The sequence below is a fragment of the Pristiophorus japonicus genome, chromosome 5 (genome assembly GCF_044704955.1).
Source record: "Pristiophorus japonicus isolate sPriJap1 chromosome 5, sPriJap1.hap1, whole genome shotgun sequence".
NCBI classification, from domain to species: Eukaryota; Metazoa; Chordata; class Chondrichthyes; family Pristiophoridae; genus Pristiophorus; species Pristiophorus japonicus.
Genome location: NC_091981.1, coordinates 288,409,501 through 288,428,458, shown reverse-complemented (window position 1 = coordinate 288,428,458; position 18,958 = coordinate 288,409,501). Strand labels below are relative to the sequence as shown.

The 18,958-nt window shown below is 45.0% G+C and overlaps 1 protein-coding gene across 2 annotated transcripts in view; it reads left to right on the top strand.

The window, feature by feature from the left end:
* ctdspla (CTD (carboxy-terminal domain, RNA polymerase II, polypeptide A) small phosphatase-like a) overlaps positions 1–18,958 on the top strand; it is a 169,188-nt gene that overhangs the window by 98,043 nt on the left and 52,187 nt on the right. For both annotated transcript variants that reach the window (XM_070881780.1, XM_070881781.1), the window contains exon 2: positions 18,403–18,551. In XM_070881780.1, coding sequence (XP_070737881.1) covers positions 18,403–18,551 — 149 coding nt within the window. The remainder of the gene's footprint in view (positions 1–18,402; positions 18,552–18,958) is intronic.

Below are 18,958 nucleotides of genomic sequence, written 5' to 3'. Positions count from 1 at the left end.
CTAGAAGTGAAAATGTGTATTTATTTTGTAAACTGTTCTTGCGCATGTTTAGATAAAATTCAAAATAAAATCTGTTATTTTAGCTTTCTGCCACTTTATTTTCAAAGGGTCAGTATGCAGGAAAGAATTGTATGTTTTGGAGGTTAGAGCAGACAGGAAACCTTGCACGTACCCAGAGTTGTATATCCCCAAACTGGTTGTACTGTCATTATTATATAATAGTTGTATTTCTATAGTGCCTTTCACAACATCAGGATTTCCCAAAGTGCTTTACAGCCAATGAAGTACTTTTGAAGTGTAGTCACTGTTGTAATGCAGGAAACGCGGCAGCCAATTTGTGCACAGCAAGCTCCCACAACATGCAATGACAATCTGATGTAATAAGTAATATTGACTTGTAATTTTTAGCAGAAGAGCCACATAAGTTCTGGGTTTTCACATGAGAAGCGTATGCACGAAAACCCGGAACTTGTGATCTGTCAAGAATCTTGACCAATCCAACGCATCCCTGGGAAAGGGACATCCGTGGGCAGATATTTGCCCAACTTCTGCCCAATGAATGCCTGTGAAACTCTTGAGCCTTTACGCAGAAGGCCTGCTTTTACCAGAGCAAGAGTTTAAAAAAAACATTTAAATGTTTTGCCATCATTTAAACATTAAAAAACCTGTACAATTATTTTTTTAGCCCCTTTTAAAACATTTAAATTTATTTTTCAAAAAATAAAATTTTTGTTTTAAATATTTAATTAAATGGGATTTTAATTTTTAAATATGTAATGGTTTTTCTTTGTGATGTGTACATGTATTCCCATCTATGCTCACGAGGTTTCCGTACATACAGAATCCCCATAAGCATGAACGGCGATCCCCTTCTTGCGTTTGGGCTGGCCCACGTGTGTTGGGGCGCTTGCGAACTGCCTGCGCCCGGGGATACGTGGGCCTCTACCCACTGATACCCAGAGAGGCCCAAGACCGTGAATCTCCGCACCTCCCGGACCACCAGGTACGCAGGCATTTTATTTGCGGATCGGAGAAGTTTCCCCGCGGGAAGCCTCCGACCACAAATTCAGGGCCGTAAGCCTGAGATTTGGGAACGGTTTTGAGACCGCACGTTGCGCTTTGTTTTTAGCCTGCTAGGTTACTGCCTGTAATCTGTGACTCAGTACAGCGTGCATTCAATTACTGACATGTTCCCCTGTGAAATACTGGCTTGGGTGAGCCATATTGCAACGTCACTGAAGTTAAGTCACAGCACAGTGACAGGCAGGCTGATGTCTGTTCCCTCCAGTTCCTTCTGATTGTCATTAAGATTTCCCACCCATTGTGACCTAAACAAATGAATATTTAACATTTAGAATCATAGCACAATCCAGCAGAGAAACATTCAATTCAGCTCCATCAGGCCTACCTTGTCTAATCCCATTCTCCCAATCGCTCCCTGTAACCGTTTAATATTTCAACCAACTAATTTCTGTTTAAAATAATTTATGGACTCTGCTTCAATAACAGTGTGCGACAGTATTCCATAATCTGCAAAAGAGGTTTTTTTAACCTAACCTCCCCTTTAATTCTTTTTGTGCATATCTTTTATATTTTTTGCCCTTTCATTAAAGTCTCGGCAACCATGAAAGTATTTAATCGTCTCTGCTCGCCTGCTGATGCTGTCTCGTGCTGGGGTCTAGTTGTTCGTGTTCACGCACGCTCTGGTTCCTAGTGGCCTTTCTCCGTGTGGACACTATATTTGACGGCGGGGTAAAGTGTCATCATAGCTCAGCCCAGTCTTGTCCCATTCAGCTGTCCACAAATACAGCGAGGACCATGTCCTGGCCAACATTCCTCCCACAACCAACACCCAACAATAGATCATTCATCTCGTTTGTGGAGTCTTGCTGTGTAGAAATGGGCTGCTACGTTTGCCTAAAACAAAACCACCGTTTCTTCAGAGGTTAGTTCTCCATTGGTAATAAGGCTGTAGAAATGCAAGATCTTTTTTCATTACTATTGGGTTCAAGCCCCACTCCATAAAGTTGAGCATATAAATCTAGTCTGATGATACCAGTGCAGTACTGAGGGAGCCGCCTTTCGGATGAGACGTTAAACCGAGGCCCCGTCTGCTCTCTTTGGTAGGTGTAAAAGATCCCATGTCACTAATTCGAAGATGAGCCGGGGAGTTATCCCCACTGTCCCAGCAAATATCCCTCAACCAACATGACTAAATCGAATTATCTGGTCATTCATCTCATTGACTGTTTATGGGAGCTTGCTATGCTCACGTTGGCCACTGTGTTTCCCGATTTTACAATCGTGACTACACTCCAAAAGTACTTGATTGGTTACGATGCACTTTGGGATGTCCTACGGTTGCGAAAGGTGTGGTATAAATGCCAGCTCTTTCTTTAATGCACTGCCTCAAAAGTGTCAGTGTCAGTTTGAGTTTCGTTCTCAGCGAGTGTGACTTGTAATGCACTCTTGAGTTCATGCATTGTAAGAGGTGTTGAGTCACTAGCCTGTTTTTGCTTGTGCTAATATGTGGAAAATGTTCGTCACTCTGCAGTACCCAGGGAGGAAATGGCCTTGTCTCTCCTGTGCAGTGTGTAGCCATTTCCTCCCTGGCATCTGGAAAAATTCTGGGATGCTGAAACAAAAGCCTACTGGAAACTCCGGAAAATGAGGTCAGCCATATCTGCCTGGCGCCATCAGAATGAAACCGCAGCTTGAAAGCGGTTGGGAGTGGGTCCACGCGGGCAGCAACAATACGTTTCCCCAAGTGACTAAGGAACAAAGCTCATTTGAAGTGAGGCATTTCACCATGGTTCGAAGTACCTGTTATCTGGTGTATTCAAGGCTGCAGCATTGACTCCTTTTAATAAACTTATGACTTGATATCGAATTGAACTCTCATGGGGTGAGGCAGCTAGTTACAAATGCATTGCTGAATTTCTATGGATGTTGCTCAGAAACCCCCGACTCCGAGAAAGTATAGTAGTAGTATTAGGCAGTCCCTCCTATCGAGGATGACCCGCTTTACACAAAAAAGGGATGAGTTTACGGGTGTTTCAATGAGGGACCTGACATTCCAGATCCCGAACTACATCTTGAAGGGTGAAAGATGCCTGTGCGTGGATTCTTTTAACAAGGGGTGGTCGTTGCACACCAGCCACCGCATGGGCTTGACAGAAATCGGTCTTGATCCAATGGCAAAGGGTAACCAAGGCGACTGGAGACCAAGCTCTGCTGCACGGACCGAGTGTGCACACTATCCATAGATCGCAGTGTGGGCTGGGCCCTGAACCCTCGCCTCTCCTGGGCCCCGATCAAAAATGGAGCAGCCAGTAACAGGACATCAATTGATGTGGGAAGGGATTCGCTCACTCAGAGAAAATGCCCTTGCTGAACACTGCCCCGGTTCTAATGCCTAAATTGCAATATGTGAGGAAGATAACAGAATTGTTGTCAATTAGATGTCAGCCACAGCTTGGTGGGTACCAGAAAGGTTGCGAATTCAAGTCCCACTGCAGGGACCTTAGCACAAAATCTAGGCTGACACTCCAGTATTGAGGGAGTGTTGCACTGTCGAAGGTGCCATCTTTCAGATGAGATGTTAAACTGAGGACCTTGTCTTCCCTTTCGGGTGATCGTAAAAGATCTTCAAGGACGAGCTGGAGAGTTCTTTACGATGTCCTGGAAAATATTTATTCCTCAACTAACATCAGTAAAACAGATTATCTGGTCATGATCACAGTGCTGTTTGTGGGAGCTTGCTGTGCCTAAATTAGCTGCTGTGTTTCCTACATAACAGTAGCTACACTTCCAACAAAAGTACTTGATTGACTGTAAAGTGCTTTTGGGATGTCTTGAGGTGGTGAAAGGCGCTATAGAAATGCAAGTCTTGCAATTATTAAATTATAAATGTCTTCAGCAAAGAAATGACAGTGTAGGTTTATCTAATGTTCAGCTTTCCTCTTACTGTGTCTGATAACCCCAAGATCCTGAATAGAGCTCCTCGCTCTTCCATGGTGGTGCCAAATGGCATTGCTGCCTGAATGGGAGTCCTGGGCTTGATCCCCGAGTCAGCATTAGTTGCAGTAGAGATGGTAGAATGGGCTGGAAGAACCTCTCTCCTGGTTCTGAGCACCACTGCTTTTGCCTCTTGAAACTGCATCTCAGCTGCCTATAAGCCCTGTGCAGTACTCAGATTTTCTGTCCACTATTACTTGCCTTGCCTTTTCCTGTGCTACTTCTCAACAAAATGTGACCACGTAAGTTTATTAGTGCTAATTGTATAACAAACATATATCCTCACAACCTGTGCGCAAAAGTGGTGTAAAAAAACCTGGGTTCTAACTGGTTTATTAAGTGAGTTAGCTCACCCTGATCAATAAAGTTGCATGTATTTTTACTGGCTGTGTATTTCTTCTATTATATTTGGAAGGCGGGTCGTGGATGCGGACTGCTGGATACTGTATTGAAGGTACATTTTAGATGTGTGTGTGCGCACTAGGCCCGTGCAGCAGAGCAGGTTTCCAGTCGTCCTGGTTTTTAACCCTTGCCACTGGATAAAGACCTAGCTCGGTCAAGCCCGTGTGGTGGCTGATGTGCAACGGTCACCACACGTTTAAAAAATCCACGCACATACATCTTCCACCTCCTCAGTTGGAGTTTAGGACTGGAACATCAGGTCCTTCATTGAAACATCTGTGAACTCCTGTGAAAGCATCCTCTTTTGAGCAAGCGCCTGTGCTGATGATGAGATGTGGTCTATAATGTTGAACAATGAGCAGCTTTTCAGCCAGCGCTTTATTATCTACCCTTCTGTTGATGAGAAATTATAGTCGAGTGAAGATCTCGATGATCATTTTTTTTTCTGTCTCTCTTCCCTCCCCACCCCACCCCGACACTATCTCAATCCCCAAACAATGGCAATTCACGGCATTTTATGATCATAGAATCATAGAAATTTAAAGCACGGAAGGGGGCCATTTCGGCCCATCGTGTCCGTGTCGGCCGACCAAGAGCTATCCAGCCTAATCTTTCTTTGCAGCTCTTGGTCCGTAGCCCTGTAGTTACGGCACGTTAAGTGCACATTCAAGTACTTTTTAAATATGGTGAGGATTTCTGCCCCCACCACCCTCTGGGTGAAGAAATTTCCCCTCGATCCCCTCTAAACCTCCTCCTCCCCTCTCCCCCCCCCCCCCCCCCCCCCCCCAATAAATCTATGTCTCCTGGTTGTTGTTCCCTCTGCTAAGGGTAATAAGTCCTTCCTATCCACTCTATCTAGGCCCTTCATAATTTTATACACCTCAATAAGATCTCCCCTCAGCCTCCTCTGTTCCAAGGAAAACAAACCCAGCCTATCCAATCTTTCCTCATCGCTATAATTCTCCAGTCCAGGCAACATGATATGGGCAGAGGTGACAGTGCGGGGTAGGTCAGACCAGTATTGAAGTGCATGAGGCAATACTGGAATTACAGTATTCTATTGTATATTGATGCTGTGAAAGCAGTAGTCACCCTCCACTCCTGGAATTCTAGTATTGTATAAATTGGAAATGAACACTGTGCAGATCCCCAGCAAGCATGATGCTTTTATTTTTGATAAAGATAAGGTGCTGTGACAGGGAGGTAATGTCTCTTTAATCGTTGTGCAAGGTTTATGCATTTACCAGTATGTTGGCAGAATTCCTATACAAAACTGCACAGGAAACTCATTAAAACCTGCATGCTCACAGTCAACAATCGAAATTTGTGCTGACGATTGTTTTATAGAAAAAAGCAACAAATGCTGGAAATACCCAGCAAGTCGGTCAGTATCTGTAATGAGGAAAAACTCAGGGCCATAAATATAAGCTAGTCACTAATAAATCCAATAGGGAATTCAGGAGAAAACTTCTTTACCCAGAGTGGTGAGAATGTGGAACTCTACCGCAAGGAGTAGTTGAAGCGAATATCATAGATGCATTTAAGGGGAATTTTGCCAACATATCTGGTATGGGGAAACTAGATAAGTACAAGGGAGAAAGGAATAGAAGAATATGTTATTAGGGTGAGATTAAGACTGGAGGCAGGAGGCGCGTGTGGAGCATAAACACCAACATCGATCAGTTTGACCGAATGGCCTGTTTGTGTGCGGTGAATTTATGTAAGATATAATTATAACCTGTCCATTCTCCTTACAGCAGCAGATTGACTTGTTGCCCATTTTTATTCAGCGCAGTTTTTTTTCTCTTTATTTTTAAACGTTAATTCTTTGTCAGTTAAGTGGATGCATACAGGATACAGCCAACTCTAGTCGAACACAAATGAGCCCAGCAGCGCGCTCCTGATGTTACTTCAATGCATCTGTAGTTTTCACACCAATTATCTCCACCAATCATCCATTGTCCCTGCTTGCTTGCGACTCCACAGGCACCAGTCGCCTTCCAGTAACCCTGCACCTTCCACAAGCCTTTCTTCCGCAAATGTGCACTGAACCAACAAAAACAACAACTGGCACTGACATAGCGCCTTGAATGTAGTACTACGTAATCAGCGCTAATGAAGAAAATTTGACACCGAGGCGCGCACACATATTACGACAGCCGACCAAAAGCCTTGTCAGAGGTTTTAATGCGAATCATAAAGGAGGAGAGAGAGGCAGAGAGGTTTAGGGAGGGAATTCCACAGCTTGGGGCCTCGGCAGCTGAAGGCACAGCCGCCAGTGGTGGAGCGATTATAATCAAGGATGCTCAATAGGTCAGAATTGGAGGAGTGCAGAGATCTTGGAGTGTTATAGGGCTGGAGGTGGTTACAGAGATAGGGAGGGTTGTATGGCTGAAGGAGGTTATAGAGATGGGGAGGGTTGTAGGACTGGAGGAGGTTATAGAGATGGGGAGGGTTGTAGGGCTGGAGGAGGTTACAGCGATAGGGAGGGTTGTAGGGCAGGAGGAGGTTATTGAGATGGGGAGAGATGTAGGGCTGGAGGAGGGTATGGAGATGGGAGGGTTGTGGAGATGGGAGGGTTGTAGAGCTGGAGCTGGTTAGAGATAGGGAGGGAAGGCCATGTTGGGTTTTGAAAACAAGGATGAGAATTTTCAAATCGAGTGTTGGCTGGCTGTTAATTCATGGAGGCATCACTAAGCCTGACTCCGCTGTTAGCCGGCATCCACATGCCTGCATTTTCCGTCTGGATGTCCATCAGAAGCTGCACTCCTGGCCTAGTAGTTGTGGAACCCCCTACTGTGAATCTGGGAATTTCCTGCTCGGCCCTGTCGCTGGCTAAACTTCCTGAGTCTACAGGGGAGTGCTCTGTTTCTACATTTCAACACAGTCCAGTCTATGTCTTCTTTTACATCCGTAAGTGGAATGCATTGGCATAAAGGGCGCCTGTTCTGAAAAGCTGCTTTCATTGGGTGTGCATATCCGTGTGTTGATGCCAGGAGATTTTAAAAAAAACGTGTCAGTTGCACAAATAACTACAGCAAACAAAGCTCACTCACTGCTTACAGTCAAATAATAAAAAGTCCACTGAGTGGGAATGCCTGAGCAAGGTGTGACTGTATATAGATAACCAAGTAAAGGAAGGAACTCCAGTGGTGTATTTTTATGCCTCTAATTTTTAACATTCTGCTAATATATGTGGTCCTGTCACTATTTGTATCCCAAGTTAACCGATTTATATATGAAATCACGTAAGAAAAATCCACCATCATTTTGACATTGCGCTAAATCGCAGCTGGTTGAGATTTTGGAGTGTAACCTTCTTTTAAATTGACTTGACATCCACTCACTTTCCCCCGTCCTAAAGCATGTTTTGTAAAAGGAACAGTTTTATATTTGTTCCTGAAGCAGCATCTCCGTGCCCTGTAATATCAAAAGTGCATTACGGACTAGATGCAGGAGCGGATCTCGTTCTTGCATCGATGGACTCGCCCCTCCCTGTCTCTGCAATCTCCTCCAACCCTACAACACTCTGACCCTCGGATCTCTGTAACCTCCTCCAGCCGTACAACCCTCTGAGATCTCTGCAACCTCTTCCGACTCTGGCTGCTTGTTCATCTCTGTTTTCTTCACCCAGCCAGCCATCCCGTCTGCTGTCTGGGCCCTAAACTCTGGAATTCCCTGTCTTAATCTCTCCGCCTCTCAACCCTTCCTCCTCCGTTTAAAATGGCCCTTAAAACGCACCTCTTTGACCAAGCTTTTGGTTGCTGTCCTAATATCTCCTTATATGGCTGTCAGATTTTGTTAATTGCTCCTGTGAAGCGCCTTGGGATGTTTTTAGTACGGAAAAGGTACTATATAAATGCAAGTTGCTTTGATGTACTGTATCCTGCCCAAACATGTCTTTCTGGTAGCTGAAGGTGCATTTAGTAATCAGACTCTTAATGCTGTGTGTAGCTAAAAGAATGGTTTTCTTTCCTGCAGTTTTTATGGCTGCGCTAAGTTCGTGAAGTTTGGACTTTGATGTTGTGCTACACAGGACCTTCGTGGTCTGTCTGAGGGAGTAGGATTTGTATTTACTCACCGTGCAATGAGCAGAGCTGTGTTTGCTTATTTCTTATACAGCAGAAGGCTTTACAAAAGGTTTTTTTAATGAAGGCCAATGGGGAAACGCCTCAGTCTCTTAATGGGCGTAGTTACAGGGTTTATCAATCCTGGTTCAGCTATAATTGGCAAAATAACGGGGGTGGGGGGTGGAGAGAAGGAGGGAAAGGGCAAGAGAGATGAGATTTTTTAACGCGAGTTATGATCTGAAATGCGCTGCCTGAAAGGGAGCAGATTCAATAATAACTGTCAAACGGGAATTGGATAATACCTTGAAGGGGAAAAATTTGCTGGGCTGTGGGGAAAGAGCAGGGGAGTGGGTCTAATTGGAGAGTTCTATCAAAGAGCCAGCACGGGCACGATGGGACGAATGGCCTCCTGTGTTGTATCATTCTATAATTCTTTGAAGTGGTGCTAATATTGCTTTGTTTCCTTTTTACATCCTCGGTCAGCTCAGGAGGTAGCACTCTGGTGTGGTGGCAGATGACTGTGGGTTCAAGCTCCACCCTAAATCTTGAGCATGTAATTTAAGCTGACATTCAGTGCATTATCTTTCGGATGAGATGTTAAAGAGGCCACATCTGCCTGCTCAGGTGGATGTAAAGGATGCCACAGCGCTGTTCGGAGAAGGTCATGGCAATTCTCCCGGTGTCCTGATCAACATTTACCCCACAACCATTAATGACTAAAAGCACATTATTTTGTCATTTATATAATTGCTGTTTTGTGGGACCTTGTGTGCAAAATGGCTGCTGCATTTGTCTGCAAAACAACAATGACCACACTTTGAACGTATTTAATTGGTGTCAAGTGCTTTGGGCCACCCTTTGTGTTAAATCAAGAGTCAGCACACTGCCTCCTATTCTAATTCATTTTTTTTCATGACCTTAAAATAGTGACTCCTTACTCCCTTAATCATCCATTTATCCTGCAACCTACAGGCTTTTAAAACCCATTACCTTGTGGATGAAAAGGCAAAAAATAGCAGAGAAGAGAAAACTGATAATGTTTTGGGCAGACACACTTCTCCAATGACCTTGTCTCTTACTCCTACCTTCGTGCTGTCCAATACTATGGGTCTGGGCCATTTTCCTAGGTTTATCAATTAACATATTTGTGTATTTTTGCAAAAAGGAGGAATGGTCAGTTCCAGGTCAGTCATCGGTTTTATGGGACTTCTTCCCAGACAATGAAGCCTCACCACTAATGGATACTTTGTGCACTGACCTGGAACTTTGAGCATCAGTGGTCATGTTACTGGCATGAATGGGAATGCCCTGGTTTGGCTGTTAGCGAGTGTAGAACAGCACTCGTTGCAATCTCGTTTGCGCAAGACCTGAATCTGAAGGAAGGTGGTCATCTTTGACCCATAACTATAGGGAAAGAGCGGGGGCTGAGACTAATTGGACAGCTCTTTCAAAGCTGGCACAGGCACGATGGGCTGAATGGCCTCCTGTGTCGTATGATTCTATGAACTACATTTTTGACAGCTAACTTTTCCAGTTAGTCTTGTTTTTTGGGTTCAGGCCCTTTTGGGGATTTTATTTTGAAGTCATAGTTTCACCAAAGTCACTGGGCTGGAAATTTGGTTGGTGGGTTCTTAAGACGCTAATGTCGAGCGGTCGCGAAATTTAAGCTGGAAAATGGTTAGCGATAAGAGCCACAAAATTCAGTGGCTGTGCCCCGAGTGTGGGGCAGAGCACGAAGGGAGGCGTTCCACACCTCTCTCTGGGCGCTAAGCCAAGTGAGCAACTGAATATCCTGTGCTAAAGAGCCGGCTTCGTAGCGCCCTAATACCCTGCAGCAACAACAAAACATTCCCTATACATTACTCACCCCAAATAAAGTTAAATCGTAAAAAAATCTATCATCATACTTGCCTCATGCAGTCATTCCTTCCCTTAGCGCTGCATGCCAGTGTTCTCTGGTGGGGTTGCTACGGGTGCAGGGCGTGCCAAATGTTGCTTCCGTGTCGATTAGCGGGGGCTTGCACACTGGCACAGTGCTCCCGGCCGATACTCCTCACCGCCGCCGGCACCCCCACACTGAATTTGCCGAGCGGCGTAAATGCCGGCACTCGCGGCTGCAAACCCTTGAGTGCCACAAGGGGCGCTATCCAACCGAATTTCTCCCCCACTGTGTTTCATTTAAAGTTTAAAAAAAAATAAAACTGGTGTAAAAGTGGCAGCTACGATTCACCCAAAGCAGGAAATATGAGCGTGGTGAAACTGTTGCTCACTGGTTTTCTGGCACACTTGTGCAGCTGAGATTTCCAAGTCATGTCAATGGTAAGAGTATTTTGTTAGCTTCCCGTTCATTTATTTTCTGTAGTTTTGGGTCTTTGGGGTTTTTCATCGGTTTAACCTGGAAACTGGTAACTCAACGTGTAATTGGAGTGTGTTTGCAGCAGTATCAGGGTTTAGGGGTTAAGATGACTGCAGCTTGTGTAAATAATGTTGCTGGAATCCATGGGAGTCTAGTGTTGGTTGGGGTTTCCTCCACTTGTTACAGGACAATAGGATCCATCAACACAAGATACTCACTAATAAATCCAATAGGGAATTCAGCAGAAACTTCTTTACCCACAGAGTGGTGAGAATATGAAACCCTACCATCAGGAGTAGTTGAGGCGAATATCAAAGATGTATTTAAAAGGAAGCTCGATAAATACATGAGGGAGAAAGGAATAGAAGGTTATGCTGATAGCGTGAGATGAGGAAAAGGCAAGGGAGTGGGACCAGCTGAGGTGCTCTTGCAGAGAGCCGGCACGGGCTCAATGGGCCTCCTCCTGTGCTGTAACTATTCTATGAAGAAGGGTGGGAGGCATATAAACACTGGCACGGACCAGTGGGCCGAAAGGTCAGTTTCTGTGTTTTTCGTTCTATGTAATAAGTCGCGTTTGCCATTTAGTTTGACGAGAGTGTAAAATGCAGTAGAACCTGCCCCTGTTAATGTTGCAGACTGCATTCCGTAGCAGTGGAACAGCATAGACACAACTGTGCATTTACAACCTTGCTTTTGTACAGCCCCTTGCAACCTCACCTGGCCTGTATGGAATCTCCCCGGTCAGTGAACTCAAAAACATCATCTTGAACCTCCATGGCAGTCTGAGCTGCTCTGTGGCCAAGAAAGATGTTTGCACCTCTGACAGCGTGTTTGATTCTCTAATCTTGCAGCTGGGGGAGGGACCAGCTCTTGGTGATGAACATAGACTGCAGAGGCAGCAGTCCTACCTGTACAGTTCAGCGTGCTGCTGCTGACATTAGTACTCCTGGTGATACAGTGAACGTGTGATTAGTGTCTCTGTATTTCCACAATAACAATGAAAGCTGTAAACTATTTTGAGTTGAATGTGGCAGGAGCTTTGCAGGATTGTAACAATTATGCCATACACATTTTCAGATTTGTAGAGCAGCAGCTCCCGACTAGAATTCAGCGATAAATTCACACATCTCTCATCATAGGCGGTCCCTTGAACGAGAATGACCTGCTTCCACGAGTTCACAGGTGTTTCAATGAAGGACCTGATGTTCCAGTCCTGAACTCCAGTTGAAGGGTGGAAGATGCCTGTGTGTGGATTTTTTTAGTTGCACACTGGCCACCACACGGGCTTGACACAGCCAGGTCTTGGTCCAGTGGAGAGAGTTAGCCAGGACGACTGGAGACCAGCTCTGCTGCACGGGCCTAGTGAACACACACATCGCAGTGTGGGCTGGCCCGTGCTGTCTCTTGTCCCTTGGTTCTTCTAGGCCCTGTACCCTCATTTGCCGCTCCTCTGCCACGAACTCTCTGCGCTCCTCCGCCACAAACATTCGCTGCACCTCCGCCATGATCACCCATCAAATCTCAGCCACGATCACTCGTCGCAGGTCCGCCACGACCTTCCCGCTCCTCCGCTGTACCAGGGCCCCGCCGATGCTTCTGTCCACGCTCCAAACGGCAACCTGTGTCCTGATGACGTCACACAGTCGCCCATCTCAAAGCCGTCGCAAAATTGTGTCGGCTTGCGCTGGAAGCTGCAATGGCATGCTCCAGCTCATATACTCCTGACCTGCGGTGGTGTCCTCTCTCAGGCCGGGGTGGCCCACGACTTGTATATTGGTATCTTCTAAAGCAATTAATTATTTTGCTGAGCTGTGACATATTCAGTGGCAAATGGTTGGAATGCCATCTATTTTAGCTCTAATATTGACAAATTGGTAGCAACAAAGCAGACTTAATTTTTAAAGGGTAAAGGATTGACAAACCTCTATTGCAACACTCAATGCCATGGGCTGCTTCCTTAACGAAAGAATGTGCCCTTTATGTAGCTTTGTTATGATGCGCTCTCTGCGATGGTTTTACAAAACGGCTGCAGAATGCATGCTGGAAGACGCTAAGACGCACCCAGTAAATAGTTCATTACAATATGTGCATTCAGCAGCTGAAAACATGGTTTCACGGGGCGTAAGCGAGCTGCTTTAGGAGTTTGGGCACTGATTTTGGAGCATTTCAAAATATGCAGCCTGCTGGTACATACAGGGCTACAGACAGAACATAGCACAGGGGTCTTATTTTAATATATAGGACTGCTGGTCAAACTGAGCAACTCTTAATCAAGTGAGCTTTTGCTTGTTGGGTGTTGCTCTGCCATTCATTGACCTTGACCGAGACGGCAGTCATCTTGCCTGCAGGTCTTCACTGGTTCCCTGGCTTTTGTTGGTTAATTTGTGAACATTCCCCCTCTCCCTGTGGGGAGTTCCTCACCTTGCCCGTGCTTGACACTTTCCCATAGCGCTGGAGCTAAATTTCAGCTGTGGCCAAGCACTGGCACTGGCTTGCCGTGTACTTTTGCTATGGATGTTCACGGCACTAGAAGAGCGGGCCAATATTTATTCCTCAACCAACATCACTAAAAACAAAACAATTACCAGGTCATTATCACATCGCTTTGTTTGTGGGAGCTTGCTTTGCGCAATTGGCTGCCACGTTTCCTACATTACAATAGTGACTATACTCCAAAAATACTACTTTGACTGTAAAGTGCTTTGGAATGGCCTGACATCATGAAAGGCATGGGCTGCTTAAATTAATCAACATAAAGAGAGATGAGCCATTTCCTCTGGGAGCTGTAGACTATTTCTGTACCCGCATCTCCTGTATTCATGGAATCGGGCAGCCTGCCAGTTTAAAATTATTACAATTTTGGCCGGCTGCAGATTTATAATGAAACCAAGTGCCGAGAAAGTTTAATGGGTTCTTGGAATCTGGGCGAGGCTGTCGAGGTGGCATTTATTGCCTAGTTTTCCCCCGAGGTGACTGGCCAGACTGGATTTGAAGGGCATTTGTTAACCTGTTGGGTTTTTACCACAGTCCGGTGGCTTTATCAAGGTTAATAGCCCAGATTTACTGCATTCATGTTCACACATTGCCATGATGGAATTTGAGCTCTAGGGTTTGCTAGTCCCGTACCATAATTGCAACACGGTCACATAGTATCTCTCCTGTACGTTTGACCTGGAGGCCTGATGCTTCTGCTGGAATTTTGGTGAAAAGTACATTAGCAGGCACAGTGTGCCAAATATTTTTGCTTTTTATCCATTCTCTGTTTCTCTTGCCTGTCTTGCATTACCTCCACATATTGACACTTGTTCAGTCCCATACCAGGGAAGCTGCACTTTACTTATGCAAAGTGCTGTGTAATTTCTGTATCAGTATGGGCAATCTCTGTCATTAGAAACATAGAAATTTACAGCGTGGAAGGAGGCCATTTCGGCCCATCGTGTCTGCACCGACCGACACAGAGCTGCAAGGCCCTCTGTCAGCAGTCCTGAAGGATGCATAGAAATTACCTATGGTGAGATGGGTAGTAGTGTGCTATACCTCATTACTGTTAAAGGATATCTGGGAGTGTGCAGTGTTGAATAATGTAAAGGGTCTGATCTGCTTTGAGGGCAGTGACCACTAACTAGTTTGAACCCCATTCTCAACTGACATTTGGATTTGGTGTAATTTAGTGAGCCTCATGGGGGCTCTTGAAAGGGAATGCAGTAATTTTGTGGGGGAAGGACAGGGTGTAAAGTTGCTTTCTGTACTCAACATTGTATAGAAACTTGGTTCGGCCACACTTGGAATATTGTGCACAGTTCTGGTCTCCAAATTATAAAAAGGATATAGGTGCACTGGCGAGGGTGCACAAATGATCTAAAAAGGACGATACCGGAACTATCAGGCAAGATTGAAGAATCTGGGGGTCCCACCTTTAGACAGGGAAGGTTGAGGGGTGACCTGATGGAGATCTTTAAAATTCTGAAAGGGTTAATAGGATAGACGTTGAGAAGTTGTTTCTATTTATGGGGGAGTCCTAAACTAGGGGTCATAAATATATGCAAGTCACCAATAAATCCGACAGGGAATTCAGGAGAAACTTTACACAGAATGGTGAGAATATGGAACTTAATATCACAAGGAATAGTTGAGATGCATTTAAGGGGAAGCTCGATAAGTACATGGGAGAGCGAATAGAAGGATATGCTGATGGGGTTTAAGGAAGATGGGTGGGAGGAGGCTCGTGTGGAGCATAAACCCCCATGGTCCAGTTGGGCACAATAGCCTGTTTCTGTGCTGTACATTCTGTGTATCCTGCTAGTGTGCTCCCATTAAGGTGCTTTGAAGGTAACTGAACTACAGTCTCGATCATCCCATACTGGCGATGGGGAGTATTAAGATTATGAGGGGTTAGTGAGTTGTGAAGGTGCATAACAATTTTTAGAACCGGCAAAAACTTTTTATCATAGAAACATAGAAACATAGAAAATAGGTGCAGGAGCAGGCCATTCAGCCCTTCTAGCCTGCACCGCCATTCAACGAGTTCATGGCTGAACATGAAACTTCAGTACCCACTTCCTGCTTTCACGCCATACCCCTTGATCCCCCGAGTACTAAGGACTTCATCTAACTCCCTTTTGAATATATTTAGTGAATTGGCCTCAACTACTTCCTGTGGTAGAGAATTCCACAGGTTCACCACTCTCTGGGTGAAGAAGTTTCTCCTTATCTCGGTCCTAAATGGCTTACCCCTTATCCTTAGACTGTGACCCCTGGTTCTGGACTTCCCCAACATTGGGAACATTCTTCCTGCATCCAACCTGTCCAAACCCGTCAGAATTTTAAACGTTTCTATGAGGTCCCCTCTCACTCTTCTGAACTCCAGTGAATACAAGCCCAGTTGATTCAGTCTTTCTTGATAGGTCAGTCCCACCATCCCGGGAATCAGTCTGGTGAATCTTCGCTGCACTCCCTCAACAGCAAGTATGTCCTTCCTCAAGTTAGGAGACCAAAACTGTACACAATACTCCAGGTGTGGCCTCACCAAGGCCCTGTACAACTGTAGCAACACCTCCCTGCCCCTGTACTCAAATCCCCTCGCTATGAAGGCCAACATGCCATTTGCTTTCTTAACCGCCTGCTGTACCTGCATGCCAACCTTCAATGACTGATGTACCATGACACCCAGGTCTCGTTGCACCTTCCCTTTTCCTAATCTGTCACCATTCAGATAATAGTCTGTCTCTCTGTTTTTACCACCAAAGTGGATAACCTCACATTTATCCACATTATACTTCATCTGCCACGCATTTGCCCACTCACCTAACCTATCCAAGTCACTCTGTAGCCTCATAGCATCCTCCTCGCAGCTCACACTGCCACCCAACTTAGTGTCATCCGCAAATTTGGAGATACTACATTTAATCCCTTCGTCTAAATCATTAATGTATAATGTAAACAGCTGGGGCCCCAGCACAGAACCCTGCGGTACCCCACTAGTCACTGCCTGCCATTCCGAAAAGTACCCATTTACTCCTACTCTTTGCTTCCTGTCTGACAACCAGTTCTCAATCCACGTCAGCACACTACCCCCAATTCCATGTGCTTTAACTTTGCACATTAATCTCCTGTGTGGGACCTTGTCGAAAGCCTTCTGAAAGTCCAAATATACCACATCAACTGGTACTCCTTTGTCCACTTTATTGGAAACATCCTCAAAAAATTCCAGAAGATTTGTCAAGCATGATCTCCCTTTTACAAATCCATGCTGACTTGGACCTATCATGTCACCATTTTCCAAATGCGCTGCTATGACATCCTTAATAATTGATTCCATCATTTTACCCACTACTGAGGTCAGGCTGACCGGTCTATAATTCCCTGCTTTCTCTCTCCCTCCTTTTTTAAAAAGTGGGGTTACATTGGCTACCTTCCACTCGATAGGAACTGATCCAGAGTCAATGGAATGTTGGAAAATGACTGTCAATGCATCCGCTATTTCCAAGGCCACCTCCTTAAGTACTCTGGGATGCAGTCCATCAGGCCCTGGGGATTTATCGGCCTTCAATCCCATCAATTTCCCCAACACAATTTCCCGACTAATAAAGATTTCCCTCAGTTCCTCCTCTTTAATAGACCCTCTGACCACTTTTATATCCGGAAGGTTGTTTGTGTCCTCCTTAGTGAATACTGAACCAAAGTACTTGTTCAATTGGTCTGCCATTTCTTTGTTCCCCGTTATGACTTCCCCTGATTCTGACTGCAGGGGACCTACGTTTGTTTTTACTAACCTCTTTCTCTTTACATACCTATAGAAACTTTTGCAATCCGCCTTAATGTTCCCTGCAAGCTTCTTCTCGTACTCCATTTTCCCTGCCCTAATCAAACCCTTTGTCCTCCTCTGCTGAGTTCTAAATTTCTCCCAGTCCTCAGGTTCGCTGCTATTTCTGGCCAATTTGTATGCCACTTCCTTGGCTTTAATACTATCCCTGATTTCCCTAGATAGCCACGGTTGAGCCACCTTCCCTTTTTTATTTTTATCATGAAACACTTGCAACAAAACGCATGTTGATGAAGGTCGGGTTGTTCACGGGTAACTGGTCTTTTGGATGCCTGACTTGGAACAAAGCACAACAAACTCATTCCAAGGGTGAAATACTTCCGTTAGGTTGAGACTAGAGAAATAGGGGTTGTTCTTCAAGCAGAGAAAGTTAAAGGAAGGTTTGATGGAGGTGTACAAAGTAATGAAGGGTTTTGATAAGAGTAAATGAGGAGAATCTGTTAACAGTGGCAGTAGGGTCGGTAACCAGAGGACACAGATGTACAGTAACTGGCAAAAGAAGCAAAGCTAATGTGAGGAAATTGTTTTACGCAGCGAGTTATGATCTGGAACGCTCTGCCTGAAAGGGCGGTGGAAGCAGTTTCAATAGTAACTTTCAAAAGGGAATTGAATAAATACTTGATGGGGAACATTTTGCAGGGCTATGGGAAAAGAGCGGGGGGAGTGGGACTAATTCGCCAGCTCTTTCAAAGAGCCGGCACAGATACGATGGGCCGAATAGCCTCCATCTGTACTGTACCCTTCTGATTCCTTTTTCTTCGATCAGCCCCACCTACCCTGTGACTGTCAATCCCTTCTGCTTCCAGGAGCACGTACAATGGTCCATTGAACCTACAGACTGTGTGCTTCCGTGCTACCTTATTCCACAAGTCTGTCTTTTGGGTGAAAAGGTTCTACCTGACATGATTTTTCCCAACTGGTCTGATTTTTAGCAGGAGTTCCCTGGTATTGAACCCTTCACCATAATGAACAACAGGACGGGATCAGTTTTGTCTGCACTCCTTTGTATTGAAAACTCCTCTCCCTTACAAACTTGACTCTTAACCTCTCCTCAAAAAAACATCTACTCTGGTGTGTTTTCTCAAGGGCAGGGAATTGAGAGGAGGTGGGTTTAATGCAGGACTGAAACATTCTGGATAAGCGATGATGTGCCCTGTCTAGAATTCTAGTACAATGATGCCATCTATTTTTCTTCAGCTAAATGTAATTTTTTTTTTTATCACATTCTCTTTCAGTTTCTCAGAGCAGCCTCAGCTTGAAGAAGCAGAGGAGTCGGAGCTTTTTCAACTCGTTCTTTTGTTGTTTTCGTGACTACAATGTGGAGTCAACGACCAACAGCAATGCTCAGCCCCCGGCAGTGGAGGAGAATGGGTCGATTGCTAAGGTGCGTATTACTTCACTGCCCTTATTGAGAAAGCACTTGGTGAGGGCAATTCCACATGCAGACTGCATCTCAAGTGAAAATGTATTATTTCCCTTCGCTCCTGAGTGACCCCCTCCCCACTGTAAGTGGAATATTAATCTACTCCATTAGCAAATCAGTTGTCGATCAAAATGGTTTTAGATCAAACACTCATCAAAAAATGAGAAAGAAATGAGTACAATTGATGTACCTCCTCACCAGAGCCAAGAATTACCAGCTACTTGCTTCATAATTTTAAAATGTGCCAATATTTCCATCCTTAAATGAAAAGTTTGCAGACCTTTGGTAATAGGTTTTGTGAGATGTTTTGGCAGCAGATTGAAGTACCTTTCAGAATGTCTCTATTCTGTCACTGTTTCATGATTAAT